Source organism: Saccoglossus kowalevskii, chromosome 5 (assembly GCF_978046115.1).
Source record: "Saccoglossus kowalevskii chromosome 5, keSacKowa6.1, whole genome shotgun sequence".
Taxonomy (NCBI): Eukaryota; Metazoa; Hemichordata; class Enteropneusta; family Harrimaniidae; genus Saccoglossus; species Saccoglossus kowalevskii.
Window position 1 is genome coordinate 42,877,555 of NC_140645.1, and position 18,031 is coordinate 42,895,585.

The 18,031-nt window shown below is 34.2% G+C and overlaps 1 protein-coding gene across 1 annotated transcript; it reads left to right on the forward strand.

Annotated features, from left to right (window-relative positions):
* The first annotated feature begins 150 nt into the window (after nucleotides 1-150).
* On the forward strand, nucleotides 151-17,385 carry LOC102803671 (porphobilinogen deaminase-like). Its single transcript, XM_085499445.1, has 9 exons — nucleotides 151-290; nucleotides 10,154-10,226; nucleotides 10,531-10,714; nucleotides 11,584-11,661; nucleotides 12,327-12,402; nucleotides 12,703-12,816; nucleotides 14,768-14,980; nucleotides 15,252-15,347; nucleotides 16,952-17,385. Exons 1-9 carry the CDS (start codon nucleotides 246-248, stop codon nucleotides 17,201-17,203), a joined length of 1,131 nt encoding a protein of 376 aa, XP_085355571.1. The 5' UTR covers nucleotides 151-245; the 3' UTR covers nucleotides 17,204-17,385.
* Nucleotides 17,386-18,031: the final 646 nt, after the last annotated feature.

Genomic DNA, 18,031 nt, shown 5'->3' on the forward strand with positions numbered 1-18,031 from the left:
TACACAAAATGTGCGAGTACTATATTATTGAAGGTGATGTGGTTCCACGTCATTCTTGTTGGAGTAGCTAAAACACTAGCAAATATACTTCTTACTCGAGAAATGTTTTTCCGAGCACATACACTGAGGTCATAGGTTATTAAGTGACAACACGTGTCTCGAGGTCATGACCTCACCGCAAGTTCTGCCACCAGCTGACTATTTCTGCTTTCTTTGAATCGTTGATTAAGTGTGTTTGAAAGAATATGAGTGAAGACAATACTGTGAAAGTGGGATCAAGGAAAAGTCAGGTACACTCTGAATTATTTAAATCTGGGACGCACTTTGGCATTTTTTTAGTGCAAGTGCTGTGTTGATTTATTACACTGACTCGGCACTTTCGCAGGTCAGGCTGATGAAGTGTAGACCGCCTTCTTAGACGGGTCCTACTACTTAACGCGCGGACACGCGAGGGAGTGTCCGGGCACGCGCGGAAGCGAACAGGGGGGAATACCTAACGCGCGGGGCAGCGGTAGCCATCCTTGTACTGTATAATATTCGTTTATGCTCAAAATTTGAAACAGAGTGGCGAATTCGAGCAGCTGTCCACACTTTTTATGATCGACGCCCGGGCATTCCGGAGAGTCGAGTCCGCGGTATCAGGACGATCCGGCCCTGGTTTGTTGTGGCCCTGGTAAAAAAAAAAAAAAAAAGACGTTCCGGCCCTGGTTTGGACGTTCCGGCCCCAAAACAGTTTGGTCGATCCGGCCCTGGTATAAATTATATTCGATACGTGTTCATATCTAATGTTAATATATTGAATGCACAACGAATGCTTGACTATCTTGTTTAACAACTCATTTTCGACAGGCCATTGTTTGTAATTTAGCGTATAATCACGATTACTTTTTAGTACAAAAAGTCGAACATTTAACTTGGCGACAAAGTGAGGCATCTTGCTACATTGTTACATTCTGATTTCTGCTCTTAATTTATTCACGCGACAACTTATCAAAAAGACTAGCAATCCATAATACTCTTTCATTTTAATGAAAATCACGATAAATATATGAATACTACTACTACTACTAATAATAATAATAATTATTAACTCGTACATGTAATATCTCCCGGAGAAGATAAAATTGGCCATACATCAAACAAATAATAAAGAAAAACAAAACAACAAAACACTATTAATGCTCCAAACTCATTCAAGACACAGTCACTGTCTGGTATTGAGACTGGTCTTAATGAACTGAGCTATGGGAAGTGACATATGATTTTTGACTCCCGTGTTCGAAGCACAAAAGGGAGTCTTTGCAGTTACCCTGTCTGTCTGTATGTCTGATTTATTTATTTATTTATTTATTTATTTATTTATTTATTTATTTATTTATTTATTTATTTATTTATTTATTTATTTATTTATGTATGTATGTATGTATATATGTCACTTTTTTGTTCCACTGTTATCTCAAGAACCACTAATCAAATTTTCGTGAAACTTGATACATAGATGCTCTGGGATGATGCGCAGAGTTGATTAGGTTTTGGTAAAAATCTATGAATATTAATTACCTAATTTGCATGATAATTAGCTGATTTTTAGCTGTTCCAAGACTGTTCCACTGATATCTGAAGAACCACTCATTGGATTTTGATGAAACTTGGCACATGGATGCTCTGAACTACTGCGCAGATTTAATTAGTTTTGGGTAAAAATCTATGAATATTAATTACCTAATTTGAATGATAATTAACTGATTTCAAGCTGTTCCATGACTGTTCCACTGATATTTGAAGAACCACTCATTGGATTTTTATGAAACTTGGCACATGGATGCTCTGAACCAATACGCAGATTTGATTAGTTTTGGGTAAAAATCTATGAATATTATTAATTACCTAATTTGCATAATGATTAATCAATTTTCGGCTTTTCCACTGATATCTCAAGTACTAATCATAACATGTCAATAAAACTTGGGACATAGATGTCATATGACACTGCACAGACCTGATAGTTTTTAGGGTAATATCAGTACATATTAATTACCTAATTTGCATAATTAATTAATTTTCAGCTTTTGATATTTCAAGTAGTAATGATCATGTTTCAATGAAACTTGGTACATAGTTACTTGAGGACTGTGCAGAGACCTGATTAATTTTGGGATAAATAATTGTGCCTATTAATTACCTAATTTGCATAATTAGTTAATTTTTTGCTGTTCTATGGCTGTTGCACTGATGTCTAAAAGCCACTCATTGGATTTCAATGAAACTTTTAAAGAGTACCCATTACATTTCAATGAACCTAGGACTATACACCATATTAGTTTTTAGTAAATATTTATGCTTCTTAATCACCTAATTAATATAATTAATTAATACTGATATCTCAAGTATTGATCATCACATTTGAATAAAACTTGGTACATAAGTGCTCTAGGACAATAGACAGCCTGATTAATTTTGGGTTAAAATCTGTTCATATTAATTCTTTAATTAGCATAATAATTAATATTATTTTGGTTCTAATCACATTTCAATGAAACTTGTTACATTGTGCAGACCTTATTAGTTTTACACTTAAATCTGTTCATATTAGTTACCTAATTTGCATAATTAGTTTTCTGCGTTTCCATCATCATCTCAAGTTCAAGTAATTTTGAATTAATTTTGAATGTGTCTCCAATACTCTCAGCACACGGGAGTTCTTTCTAAGCTTTCTTTGATTTACCCATTGTCGCCAGGTTCGATCAGAAATACCTTCGTCCTGCTACTCCATCCATAATCGTGCACTAGCTTACAATTAAATGCAATGAAACTATCGTAAATAATAATAATAACTTTATTGAAATCGTATCCACAATGGGGTATTGATACATAAAATAAAGGTAATGTGTATAAAAATAATGACAAAACAAAATTACAAATATAACTAAAACTACTAGAATACAGAACAGTTAGAGAAAAGAAGATAATTTATAATAAAAAAAAATAGACATGTATAGTAAAAAAGAAAATAGTTTTTCTTTGTTATGAGGCATCTGGTAATCCTTTTTACCTTGCCTTGCCAAAGATGGAAGGGAAAGGTATATTAAGGGAAAAATTTTGTCCGGCGTTGTCGTTGTTGTTGTTGTCGTCGTCGTCGTTAATAATTGTTATTGTGTGCATAATAACTTTACTAATTCTATTCCAAACTTTATCAAACTTGGTCACCTTATTTATCAGTATAAAGTCTTCCCTGAGTTTGAACAACAGATGTACTGTATGAAAATATCATGCAAAAATTGAGAAAATCTGATAAAATATTTTGACTGTTTCTACTTGACTGATCACTGGTGATACACATCAAAGGTCACTGATCTCAGTGGAAATATGCATTGTTGTATGTGTTCATTGAAGCAAATGATTTATCTTGTAATAATATCCTTGGTAATGTATCTCAGAATCCCATACTGGGTTTCAAAACCAACTCATGGAGAGATTGCACAGTCTGATACACATTTGCAAACCTACCAATAAAATCTTTACAGAAAACAAGATGTCAGAAAATCAATATAAGCACTCCTATGAACTGGGTGCCTAACTTTGATCAAGATCTGAAGCTAATAGAAAATCTGTTTAGTTCAAAGTTATCAAATCAAAAACAATACATAAAAAAATACATAAAAAGCAAAACATTTCGTCCACATTTTGAAAAGAAAATTATTCTAAAATATATGTATTCTGTATTTGACAAACAGTTCATTCGACAAATGAAAACTCACAGGAATATGTTTCAGCTATTAGAACAGAATGATAGTTTTTATAATACTAGTTTAAAAACGCACTTCAGAGATTGCTGTGTTTGAAGATGTAGATTCTCAGGAGGCAACAGTACTGTTGACTTCTCCCTCCACTGGACACCAACTATTTAAGTTGATTTGCATACAAAACAGAGCTTGCAACATGATAGCTATTCATAAAGGGTGTTTTTTTTTTTTTTACTTTTCATATAATACAGTAGTCACACAATGAGGCAGTTCATATTTGTCTCAGTGAATCATTCATTTTTGACAGACACCTGTATAAAATACTTGGACTAAAGCCAGCTAAATTTTTCTGTTATCTTGCATGTTTTATGAATCTATTCACATCTTTTTTTTTTTGCAATGAGACATTTGTTTTTATTCTAAAATATCTTAATTACTTTCAATAAAGCTGAAAATTATGTTCTATAAAATAATTAAACAAATAAGGCACCAATGTTTTTGTAAGATATTTACATCTTTTAAGGACATTCGGTAGACTGATTCCCCACTGATGGTTCAACCCCAAAACTTGTTTGTATTCAAAATTAATTATGACAATGCCTATTTATATTGAAACAAACTATGATAAAGGGAATTATATTATATAACAAAGGGCAAGGTCACCAGAGTTCAACTATGTTTTTAAACTGTCTTCCCTCATAATAAAGCACTGGTAAATAAATTCTATTTGCAGTGCACTGATTCTTAGCTTGGTCATCGCCGACCTGTGTTTTGGATTAATAATTTTCAAAGGTGAAAACTTGTTTTATTTCTCTATAGGTTCGTAGTTTATTTTTGTGGTTTCCGCCTTTGTTATCATCATGTAGTGATTCCTTGACATTTTTTTGATATAGCAGTTACAATTTTTCTTTAAATCTAAAGATTAGATTGTCATGGTTATCGCTGCTTTTATTCCATACGTCACTCATGTTTAATAATTTGAGTAGACGTTTAATACTTGATACCCAGTTGTAGGTGCCAGTTTGTACGCATAGTCTGTAACATTCATTGACCAGTGTATTTACTGGTTTATTAGCAATTTTCAGCCAGTATTTAAACATTTCCATTAGACTACCAACATATTTGAATATTCACAATACTATTTCAATACACACAAAACTAATACAAACACATTACCACATATCAATACAAATCAGGACGTAAAACATTCAATGTCCTGACCAGGGTACCCCTGACTAAAACAGGGAGAAATTAAATGATTCTATACTATATAATGAGCGGTCGACACAACTCAACAGACCAAGGTTGCATTAAATTAACGATATCACTCATGTACAAACAAATGACAAGTACTGGCTTCAATAAGCTCACAATATAACAAATAATTGTCCTACACAACTATTAATAGAGCGACGACGTTGCGGCATGTGACTTCTTCCACGTCAGCTTTGCTAGGATTCGAACCTAGACTCCTCAATCCATTATGAGTGTGCTCCCGTTACACCACCAGTTACGTAGTAGTTCACTAGGACGCAGACCAGACTAGTAACACAATGTACCCGTCAGCTTCTACCCGGTGTCCCAGTAGTCTTTGTTGACACCACGGTACCACGTTTCCAAAGCGTGCTCCACGCCACACGGTTGTCTAAGATCAAATAAACGCATGGCAATAGCAAAGTAATTTACTCCTTATGTACAAAAATAGGTAAAGTTCCGTCTCGCCAACCATTGTTGTGACTGTTGACACGAGGCCAAGGCTTTATTCAATAAATCGGGTAACTCGTTTTGTTCAGTTTAGTTCATTACCATTTAAATTACAGGTCACTTACTTGCCAATGACTTTAAACCAGAGTTTCAACTGTGACTCGACTCACAACGAACATTACCACAGCCGACCCAAACTGACGGCAACGATCATACAACAAGGATGTACTCTCTCCAACAACCTCTAGCAAAAGTACCCGACTACACACATGTGTGAAGTTTAAATATGTTAATTAATTCCATAGCCCCAGGTGGTTCCAACAATCACTGCGCTAGTGGCAACACGCCATCTGGTTTGCATTGCCCAATCACGTATAATGTATCACTATGTTATGTGCACCCAATCACGAATGTAAATTAAATATCAAAAGTGTGACACTCATAATGGATATAAATTTATCACTCTCCCTACTGATTCTAAAATTAATTTTATGAATTTCTGCTTTGTTAAATGCAGTCTCTGTACATTGGTCACATATTCTAGAATTAACTGCAATTTGTTATTGTCTGCCAGTTTTAATTTTAAGACAATGATTACTAACTCTAAATCTAGTTAATGTCATACGTAACTGAACATTAGTGATATCAAAAGGTAGCTTTCAGCTTTAAACTGGTTTAACTTGTTCTTAAACATTCCATATTTATGACTTACTTTAGCTGTGTAAATTTCAATGGTCTGGGTTTAATATCGTTTGTCTATTTGCGATGTAGAGACTGAGTGTGAGTTCTGTTTTTTTTAAAAGATCTGAGCACACTCACGATATGAAACTAATTGACAAATTTAATAACCTTTTCCCAGTTATTTGGAAGGGGGGGGGGGCCTTGCGTGGAAGAAAAATATGATAAACTACTAAAGTCTGAAATATTAAAAACCAATCCAGTTGTCTCAATTGAATTTGAATGAAGCGTTTGGTAAATATATTTTAAAAATTAGTTATAAAATATGTAAAATATATATATAAAGTAACTGTTTTTCTGAAAGCACTGTATTGTGACATATTGTTAATTCTAATATTAATGAGACAGTTCAACATTGTCCAATCAGCAAGTGCCTCAATTTGAATATGTTGGCAGTTACAGTTGCTATGTCACAAACAAGGCAGGCATATGGGCATAGACAATGTTTAACTCTGGGAAAAAAAAAGTATTAAAAGTTTGAATTTGAATGAAAGCAGATGATCAACTTTCACAATTTGTTATCAATTGGTTTATAAGCAAAGCCCCAGCTTTGTGCCCTCCACTATAATTTTCTTCATACATTTACACAAAGCTCTGAAAACTTGATTGGAATTGTGTGTATTTACATTTTTTCATTGGCTGCTATTGATCCTTGTACAATACAGTCTGGGCATAAAATAACACCCGTTTCAACCTTTGATTACATAATAATATGTTGAGAAGTCACTAGATTTGATTACCTAGATTGTTACGGGGTTTTGGACGCAGTCCAAAAACAGGGGCTTTTATATCCTTGTGTCTGTTCGTCTTAGACATGCCTGGACCGATTACATTCAAACTTCACACATACATTCTACATAATATTATAGACATGCACATCAATTTGTTTCACTATCTGATTCAAAATGGACGAATGGTAGCCATTTTTGTGCTGAATAATCATCAAAATCAAGAATTTATGGTTGGATTTCATTCAAACTTGGTACATACGATGGACATTATGTGAACTTGATGCATGTCATTCTGTTTTTCAGATTGGATAGAAAATGGCTGACTGGTGGCCATATTGTTTTAAGGAATGCTGTTCTAGTGCCATATCTCTGCCATGCTTTGACTGATATAAATTTTATATATTCATTATACATCATGTTTTAGATATACAGATGTGTTCAAAATGGCCAAACAGTAATGCTGTTCCAGAGCAATATCTCACAATATGGACAAGTACTTGTTTGGCGATCAAATAAAAAATGACTGAATGTCAATCATTTCAATGTTAAAAAATCATCATAATCAAGCATCAGCTTCTGGATCCATATCTATGAGATGTTTATGTTTGAACTATATTACTATAAGCAAAACTACCTGTATATATAGTTTGATAACTAACAGGAACTGTGCCATGCATGGCTTGTTCTAAAATGTACTGTGCTTTTTTTAGAAATTACCAACACTGTGGCCTGATTCCATGGCAATGTTTATCGTATATGTCTACATACATTGTACTTATTTGCATATTACCCGGTATATCTGATCAATTGTATTGGTTTGTTTTGAGAAACTTGTGGTTAGATGTGTGCGTATCTGGTAGTAACTCATGTAATCAATGGTTTTGAGAAACTTGTGGTTAGATGTGTGCGTATCTGGTAGTATCTCATGTAATGAAAGGTTTTGAGAAACTTGTGGTTAGATGTGTGCGTATCTGGTAGTATCTCATGTAATCAAAGGTTTTGAGAAACTTGTGGTTAGATGTGTGCGTATCTGGTAGTATCTCATGTAATGAAAGGTTTTGAGAAACTTGTGGTTAGATGTGTGCATATCTGGTAGTATCTCATGTAATGAAAGGTTTTGAGAAACTTGTGGTTAGATGTGTGCGTATCTGGTAGTATCTCATGTAATCAAAGGTTTTGAGAAACTTGTGGTTAGATGTGTGCGTATCTGGTAGTATCTCATGTAATCAAAGGTTTTGAGAAACTTGTGGTTAGATGTGCGCGTATCTGGTAGTATCTCATGTAATCAAAGGTTTTGAGAAACTTGTGGTTAGATGTGTGCTTATCTGGTAGTATCTCATGTAATGAAAGGTTTTGAGAAACTTGTGGTTAGATGTGTGCTTATCTGGTAGTATCTCATGTAATCAAAGGCTTTGAGAAACTTGTGGTTAGATGTGTGCGTATCTGGTAGTATCTCATGTAATGAAAGGTTTTGAGAAACTTGTAGTTAGATGTGTGCTTATCTGGTAGTATCTCATGTAATCAAAGGTTTTGAGAAACTTGTGGTTAGATGTGTGCGTATCTGGTAGTATCTCATGTAATCAAAGGTTTTGAGAAACTTGTGGTTAGATGTGTGCGTATCTGGTAGTATCTCATGTAATCAAAGGTTTTGAGAAACTTGTGGTTAGATGTGTGCGTATCTGGTAGTATCTCATGTAATCAAAGGTTTTGAGAAACTTGTGGTTTATGTGTGCGTATCTGGTAGTATCTCATGTAATCAAAGGTTTTGAGAAACTTGTGGTTAGATGTGTGCGTATCTGGTAGTATCTCATGTAATCAACAGTATACCTCTGTCGAAATTTTTGAAAAACACAATATTTAAGCTAAAATAAAATTTGTAATCACTTCACCTATGGGAGGGGGGTTGGTGGGAATAAATTACTACGGTAGTACTTTATTTAGATCAGTTTTTATTTTAATAGTATGCATTTTAATAGTAATGTTTTAACATTTTTTTTTAACCCAGTCTTTATTTTATTCTTATTTTTTTTATTATTGTATTGTATTTAGAATTGTTAGAATTGTATTTAGAATTGTATTTAGAATTGTTAGAATTGTAATCCGAAAACGGGGACTTATGTTTTGCCCTGTGTGTGTCCGTGCGTCCGTCCGTGATCACCTGTATCTCGAACATGCATGGACCGATGAAGTTCAAACTTCACTCATACATCACACATTATATGGGACATATGCACATGCATTTTTTTCATGATCCGATTAACGATAGCCGAATAGCGGCCATTTTAAGGCCGAAAATGCATCAAAATCGCATTTTTTCACCATTCCGGACCCAAATCTCAGTTATGCATGAACGGATTTTGTTCAAATTTGGTACATACATTACACATAATAGGACCTTGATGCACGTCATTTTTCTTTTTTCGGATCAAGTTCGAAATGGCTGACTGGCGGCCATTTTGTTTTAAAGAATTCATTTCTGGATCCGTATCCGAGACATGTCTGGATTGATCAAGTTCAAACTTCACACACACATGGTACATTGTACATCATGTCACAAATAGATATGTGCATTTGTTTCATGATCCGCTTAACAATAGCTGAATGATGGCCATTTTAAGGCCGGAAATGCATCAAAATCACGTATTTTCACAATTCCGGAACCGGATCTCAGTCATGCATGGATGGATTTTGTTCAGATTTACATGTAGTACAATGTGTTGTACATATACAGGTGCATTTCGGTCATGATCTGCTTTGAATGTATATGTCACTTAGCATATACCAGGATGTATAATCTCCAGAGGTTATGTCACTCAAATATGAACGGAACGGAACGAGGACGTGTCATTGACAATGACTTGTGTCATTCATGTTTTCAATCACTCTCCATACAGTGGCTGTTTTCTCCCAGCATGCTTCATGCACACACTCCTCTGCCGCACATTGATTTGCATATTAGAATGTGTAAAAATTGTTTTATTTTGCATTCGCTCCACCCTAAATATGTCTATACCTAAACTGTGGCATGGCTATTAATATACAAATCCATTTGTGCAGGGGTGTGTGTGCCTAAAGCATGCTGCGAGCAAGCACCTTCTGTGTGAAAAGTGGTTTTCAATAACACAAAGGTGTTATTGTTTGAAGCCTTCCATTGAAGCAAATGTTCTTTGACATCTAAGAAAATTTGTAGTGATTTGAAACTATATTTTGATGAATTTTTTTATTATTTTTTTCTAGTTGGCACTGATACAAACAAATCATGTTGTCAGTCAGTTACAAAAGTTTTACCCTGATCACAAATTTGAAATTAGTAAGTACATAGATATTATTCAATCGTACACTTACTATATGTTATTACAGTTGAAACTGTAGTGAAAATAATATCCAAATTCTTCACTCATGCTACATGTATGTTTCTGAGTGAGAGATACAACAGTAAAGTGAATTCAAAATAATATTTCCAAAAGTATGTATCTTATTTGCTTCATATACTGTTATTTGCATGTGTTATTTAAATTTGGTTTTAATGCGTTTTCTTTGAAGATGTTTGCTTTTATAAAACCGGTAGAGTGAATACCATTTAAAAAAAAAAAAAAAACTAATTCTTGTTTCAGTTACCATGTCAACCACAGGGGATAATATTTTGGACAAGGCATTATCCAAGATTGGAGAAAAGAGTTTATTTACAAAAGAGCTGGAGTTAGCATTACAAGATAAAAGAGTGGATCTTGTTGTACATTCACTGAAAGACTTACCATCTATGTTGCCAGATGGTATGGCTATAGCTGCTGTCTGCAAGTAAGTATAATAATATGAGGTTATTGTTAGGATGCCACAAAATTTACAATCTATGTTGCCAGATGGTATGGCTATAACTACTGGTAACACCTGAGTGGAGCGATACGTCTACATCAGTGGTTACATTATGCTTAAAGTGTAACTGAATTGGGACAATTGACTTTTTTCGAGTGCAAAATTTATTTATAAACAACATTATGAAAAAAAATCAAGTGAAAAATGTATCAATAATAATAATGTTCTGGATAAAGAAACGCCCACGTCCAATTTCTTGGCCAACTAAGAACGAGGCTCCAGCTGGAGAACTTAATTAGCATACAAGGGTGATTTGTGACGTCACTGGGGTGAATTTGTCATCGTTTCACAATGGCCGCTATACGCATGCAGTGCTCGGAAAGCGACACAGAATCTATCTTATCATCGTCTGACAAGAGTTATGAGATCGAGGAATATGATGACAACGATAAAGATTTTTATAGTATAGCCCCCATAATCACTCACACTACTTTGTGCAAGAGAGCTATTTTTAGCTCCCACGCCATTTTCATTTCATTAACCTAGAAAATCTAATTATCTTTCTCTCAATCCACAAAATTTTAAAGATATTTTGATAGCACAGCTCTGCTAATCACTCACCTTACTGGAGAGCCACTTTCAGCTCAAAGGCTATTTTCAAAAGGCAGTGGTTGCAATTAATTAGTTTTTTTTAGAAATGCTTAGTATGCGATTGCCATATTGAATTGAATAGCTCTAATCATGCGAATAGTCAGTTCTGAATCAATCCAGCTTTTCATGATAACCATTTCATCACAATTTATATCAAGGTTCAAACCTCTCTCACTGATCATGCTATATTTTTATTGAAACAGAAGAGATAACCCATATGATGCTGTAGTGTTACACCCTAAGCATGCTGGGAAAACTTTAAAAAAACTTTCAAAAGACAGGTAATTTTTGTTGGACATGTATCTTATTTTCACACTTTCACCAAACATAACCATACTACTCTGGGTCATGTGACCTATTCTGGTCGTACATTTATTCCCATAAACTCACAGTTATGTATTTGTATATATGCAGTCGTTTTGCAAACTGGCATTGTATGAGATTACATACTAAAGTGAAAACCACCAAGATTTTGTTGTTGACATTGCTCTCAATGTTGTAATATTATTTATACCGATACCTACTTTGTTTTGAAATATTGTCAATTACCTGCACACTTTTTTCACAGTCCCAACATTTTTGCACATTAATATGTCTGGACAGTAGATAAAATTCTGCAGGTGATTGACAATATTTTGAAACAAAATAGTTAATCTGTTCATAGCAATAGAAAAATCTCATTTTATTGTAACACATCACCCACTGAAAGACTCCAAGGATAGCCAAAATTAATGGAAAAAACATGTCTGCAGGCAATATGTAATGGGTAGAGCCTCTAACATCTCACTTACTGGTGAATAGTTTGGTTCACAATTCTCCTCACAACAATCAGGTTTCTTATTACCACATCTACATTTATACTGCCTTGAACTGCCATGTTAGTTTCAAATCATTTAAGTTGGACATAACTGTGATCATAGTCAGATGTCTGCTTTTTTCTTTACAGTGTAATTGGAACAAGCTCCTTAAGACGAATAGCTCAGTTACAAAGAAGATATCCACATTTAAAGTTTGAAGACATTGTATCCTTTATTATCAAGACAAATTAACTGTACATTTAATATACAGTATTGATAGAAGCTCAGTGTCATTGTATCAAATTCATTATAGGGGCTAGTATGCCTGTGTTTTGATTTGGGCGAAAATGGACACAGTGCTCATGGTGGCTAGGGAACTCTCAGATCATAATTATAAAACTTGGTAACATCACTTCTCATGCAGAATACATCCTTTGGTACACAGACATATTTCATGTGAGATGTGCTTGTAATACGACAAATATTGTAATTGGAATTTTCTTTAATGCTTGCGACACATCACAGAGAGGTAATTTGAACACCAGATTACGTAAACTTGACGAAGGTGATAAATACAGTGCTATTATATTGGCAGTGGCTGGATTGGAGAGAATGGGATGGGAAGATAGAATAAGTCAGGTGAGAAATTTTCACTACAAAATGATTTTCACTGATAGAAAAAATTCATGACAGTAGTGTGCTATGTTTGTCACGATTATGAAATCTTGAAATGACATACTGTAAAATTTTCATTAATTTGCATTGCTATTAATTCAGGCATCCAGTTCTTATTTAAAAACTAATTTTTGATGTTCATATTTTAATTTGTATTATTTTAATTCATGCTATAACTTTTCATCCAAAACTTTTTTTATTAAAATTATTCGCATTATCATCAAGCAAATTTAAAAAAAAAAATGTCCTAGGTCAAGAAGAATAGAATTAGCATGCAATGAGTGGCTGAATGCTCGAATTTACCACCTTGATTGGATAGCTGAATAGAATTAGCATGCAATGAGTGGCTGAATGCTTGAATTTACCACCTTGATTGGATAGCTGAATAGAATTAGCATGCAATGAGTGGCTGAATGCTTGAATTTACCACCTTGATTGGATAGCTGAATAGAATTAGCATGCAATGAGTGGCTGAATGCTTGAATTTACCACCTTGATTGGATAGCTGAATAGAATTAGCATGCAATGAGTGGCTGAATGCTTGAATTTACCACCTTGATTGGATAGCTGCTTGCCATGCAAACGAATTTACCACCTTGATTGGATAGCTGCTTGCCATGCTATGTGCAAACGTGAGAATTTACCACCTTGATTGGATAGCTGCTTGCCATGCAAACGAATTTACCACCTTGATTGGATAGCTGCTTGCCATGCAAACGAATTTACCACCTTGATTGGATAGCTGCTTGCCATGCAAACGAATTTACCACCTTGATTGGATAGCTGCTTGCCATGCTTGAATTTACCACCTTGATTGGATAGCTGCTTGCCATGCTATGTGCAAACGTGAGAGAAAACATCAATGGGTGTTTATATATTTGTATCACCTCTCACTGTTGTTACGCATGCTGTGATTGGTTGAGGCTCAGTCACATGACATTGAATAAAATGGATTTTACATGATATATTACATGGATGAGGTCACTGAAACTACTGCGCAATGATACAGCGCATAACAAATTGTCTTTCACTGCACTGGTGCTTCCTCTGCCGTTTTTGTTTTCGGGGTTGCTTTCAAGGTTTTGAAGGAACTTTATCCATCAGAAATAGAAAGCAAATGTACCATAATGGATATTAAGTAAGATACTCTGTTTTGATGTTTAGGATATTTTTATATGAAGCAAAAATGTACAGCAAAGCCATTGCAGCCGGGGTTGCTGTGGCGCGTTCTACCCTGTGAGCATTTCTACGCGTTGCACATCGATGATAACCGAAAACGATCTAAAGCTGTGTGACTTGTGTATAGAAGGTGTGGTACTTTAGTGAGAAAGTAATTTCAGTCACATCAACGTGACATCAATAGATGTGATTGTCATGGTTGATGTCTGTTTGATGTGATAAAATTAATAACACATGATTATTCGGGCAATATCACAATTTGTTCTCTGCCCTCGAGCTGTTGGTCATGCCCATAATATTGATGATGCCCTCGCCTTCGGCTCTGGCATCATCAATATTATGGTCATGACCACCATCCCTTGGGCAGGCAACAAATCATGATATTACCCTCACAAACATGTGTTATTATTTAAGTATTAAACTTTCCTGTTCAAGTTTCCCACTCAAGTTCAAAATCCTCACAGGGTTATACAAGAACTCTCAATGTATTGCTCTCAGGGTCTGTTTTAGGTTATGTTCACATAAACCTCTAGTTACATAATAATAGGTACATGTGTCATGTCTGACTACTGGACATCTGGTAATAAAAAATATCATGTACACTCAAATCTACGACTTCCCACACATTCTAGGAATAAACTAAAATGTAGAGTTTGCTTTTTACACTTTCCCTCTAATACAGAGTAAAACGAGTAGAGTAAATGTGTTGTATATTTGAAGATACTTTTAATTCTAGATACTGGACCCAGAAGATTGTATGTATGCTGTTGGTCAAGGAGCTTTGGGTGTAGAAGTAAGAGAAAATGATCAACCAACAATCAAACTGGTTTCCAAGCTCCATGATGATGATACATTAATACGATGCATCAGTGAACGAGCGTTTTTACGGCAACTTGAAGGTGGATGTAGTGCACCTGTAGCAGTACATAGTGAAGTTAAAAATAACAAGGTATTTAAAATAAAATAAAAAATGTAAAAAGCAACTATCCAAAGGACTTCTTTAAAAATGGTCTTTTCGAATTACTTTTTTATGGATCCAAAAAATAATGTGATGGTATTGGTACAAAAACATATTTAATTGAGTAAACCATTAAACATTGTTTTTTTATTATTTTGGTCTCTAAACAAGAATGAATACTAGTATGTGAAAATATGGTCACTATAGGCAGGTGGTTGCTATATAGAGATTGTCACTAAAACAAATTCGTCTGTATTTGCAGTTAGAGTTGACTGGTGCTGCTTTGAGTCTTGATGGTTCGCAGTGTATTAAAAAGTCATCTGAGAAGGATTTGTCCGAACAAATAGAAACACTTAAGGTATGGATAGCTCACTGCTTACCTTCTTTGCAATTATGTATTCCAGTGTTTGTACCATCACGTTTCGTACATTTCAATAGCTTTCCTTAGACAGCAATATTATTACCGGTAGTGTGAATTTCTTCAAAAAAAACAGATTTCGAAGAACAAAAGTTTGTTTTAATTTACTGAAACCACATGTATGTGATAAATTCTCAATTCCCGAATTACCGTCATACGCGATGTAATTCCATTTTTGCATGCGTAACCTACCTAACAACGGGTGAGGGTAGGACAAAAATATAAAAAGTCAAAACATGCAACCCGGAAGAAGTCAGCGGCATATTTGAATCAGTTTTTTTTAAAGATAGTGGAGTGAGTGTGGGTGGGTACAAACAACGAACTATTTAAGACAGCTGAGAAACATGGATTTCCAGTAGAAAAAGATAATTTTTAGAGAAAATGGACTGAAATAGAGATAGTACGTGTGTGTTTCACAGAGTAAATATGACTGTAACATAGATTTCAACTCCAAAAATACCCGCAAAGAATATGAAAATATGCTATAGATAATTTGCATGCTCGTTATTCTTGCTTAGGCAGAATAGTGTGCAAATTTTCAGAGGCTAGTAGGAGTTAGTTGAAAGATGAGTTTTATTTCAGGGATTTTTAACGTTGCGAGTTGGAAAAATTGATGCTAGCTGCACAGCGTGTTTGGAACGTTTAAAATCTGTCCTACCTTCCGATTTGTTGACTCACACAACAATGAACGTGCAAAAACTATCAATTCGGAAACTAGGAATTCTGTCCAAAATTTCTAATAACATGGATGTTAACAAAACACTGATTTGTCACATTTCTACCTTCAATATTCAGTTTTGTTGCCCAGATTCATGGTTCACCAAGACTTGTTCACGAAATTGAAGTTCGCCTTTAAACATTATATTTCAAATAAAACAAGAAAAAAAGTCAATTGGCTGACAACAACCACATGGTTGCTATGGTTACTATGAGACCATAATACATGGCATTAGAATCTTATAGTTAAATATCTAAAGACTACTACAATAAACTATGGACATACAGACAAATAAAAAATTAAATTAAACAAGCACCATATTTAACTAAATTAAATAAACTCCATGATGTTGAAACACTGGCAAAATTATGGCTTAGTTGCCACAATCAAATTAGGAAGACATACTCGTCCAAAAACACCACTCAGAATATGCAAAACATGCAATGTATAAGAAGATGAAATCACTTCATTACATCTTTACAATGAATTTAACAAAATATTTAATAATTTACACGAGATGGACAAAACAGAAAAATTGAAGACAATCATCAACATATCAGATATTTATTTACTGAAAGCACTAATCCAATACATTGATAATGCAAACTTGAAAAGAAGCATTTAGTAACTTTATTTGTTTTGATACTTTTATTATAATTAATGTGTTCATGTTTATTAATTTAACTTTATTTTAAAGATTTTAAATTTCTTTACGGTGATAATAAAGTGTTATTATTATTATTATGCACAGACGAAACATACAGATATTATATTTTGCCAGTGAAAATTTTCTTGTTAATGGATCAAATTTTTCATGATTTTGCAGAAGGAAACTAATAACAAGCTGTTTGTTGGTATTATTGCACAAGATGTTTCCCAGAATGCAATGTATACTGCTGAGAATCTTGGGAAGGATCTCGCCATCACACTGCAGAATGAAGGTGCTACAGAAATATTGAAGGTTGCCAAGGAAACTATTGCTAATCAAATCAAAGAAAGCATGAAAAGAAAAGCAGTGGATGAAAAGGGTGATAGTGAAGTTGTTGCTAAGAAACAGACAGTGGAAAAGGAAACATGAACAACTTAAATTGGGTTTTCTAAATACAAAGTACATAGACGTATTCAAAGGTTGATAATAGATGAGGGTATGCAACTTGCATAACCATTGATGGTTTGAAATCACATGGATATGTAATGACATTTTATTGTGAATTTCACTAAAGTGAGAATAGTGCTGTTCTACCATAAAGAATGTTCAGGGAAAAACCAAGTACTTTTGCTATTGTTCATTCAACCTTTCCCCAAATACACGGTAATACCCATGTTTTGTTATGATTGGCTGAATGTTTCGCTATCCTCAAAAGAACTTTTGAAGAAGGGTCTGGTTTTTAAAATAAATGGTGATTCTAATGTCAAGAAAGCAACCACACACAGTACAAAATTACACAAGAACCATAGCAACCATACACAACAAAAATACACAATAACCATAGCAACCATACACAACAAAAATACACAATAACCATAGCAACCATACACAACAAAAATACACAATAACCATAGCAACCATACACAACAAAAATACACAATAACCATAGCAACCATACACAACAAAAATACACAATAACCATAGCAACCATACACAACAAAAATACACAATAACCATTTCTGTCACAGTCTTTCTCACTTGAAATTTGCCTAATTTGTGTGCTTTGCTGTGGAATTACCCACTCCACATATAGCCCTTATCTTTTATCTGCCCTTGATATAACCTAAAATGAAGTCAATGTGAGACTTCCATTCATATAAAAACAATTTATTTTTATGAAAACACTAAATGAATACTGTTATTTGAACTTTAATACATTTTTTTTCAGTATAGAATGTAATTTTTTTAGCTAACATT

Coding starts and splice junctions, on each gene's coding strand:
- LOC102803671 (XM_085499445.1), top strand. CDS start 246: ATGAGTGAAGACAATACTGTGAAAGTGGGATCAAGGAAAAGTCAG. Junction 10,715..11,583: donor GCTATAGCTGCTGTCTGCAA/GTAAGTATAATA, acceptor TTATTGAAACAG/AAGAGATAACCCATATGATG. Junction 12,403..12,702: donor ATTTAAAGTTTGAAGACATT/GTATCCTTTATT, acceptor GACACATCACAG/AGAGGTAATTTGAACACCAG.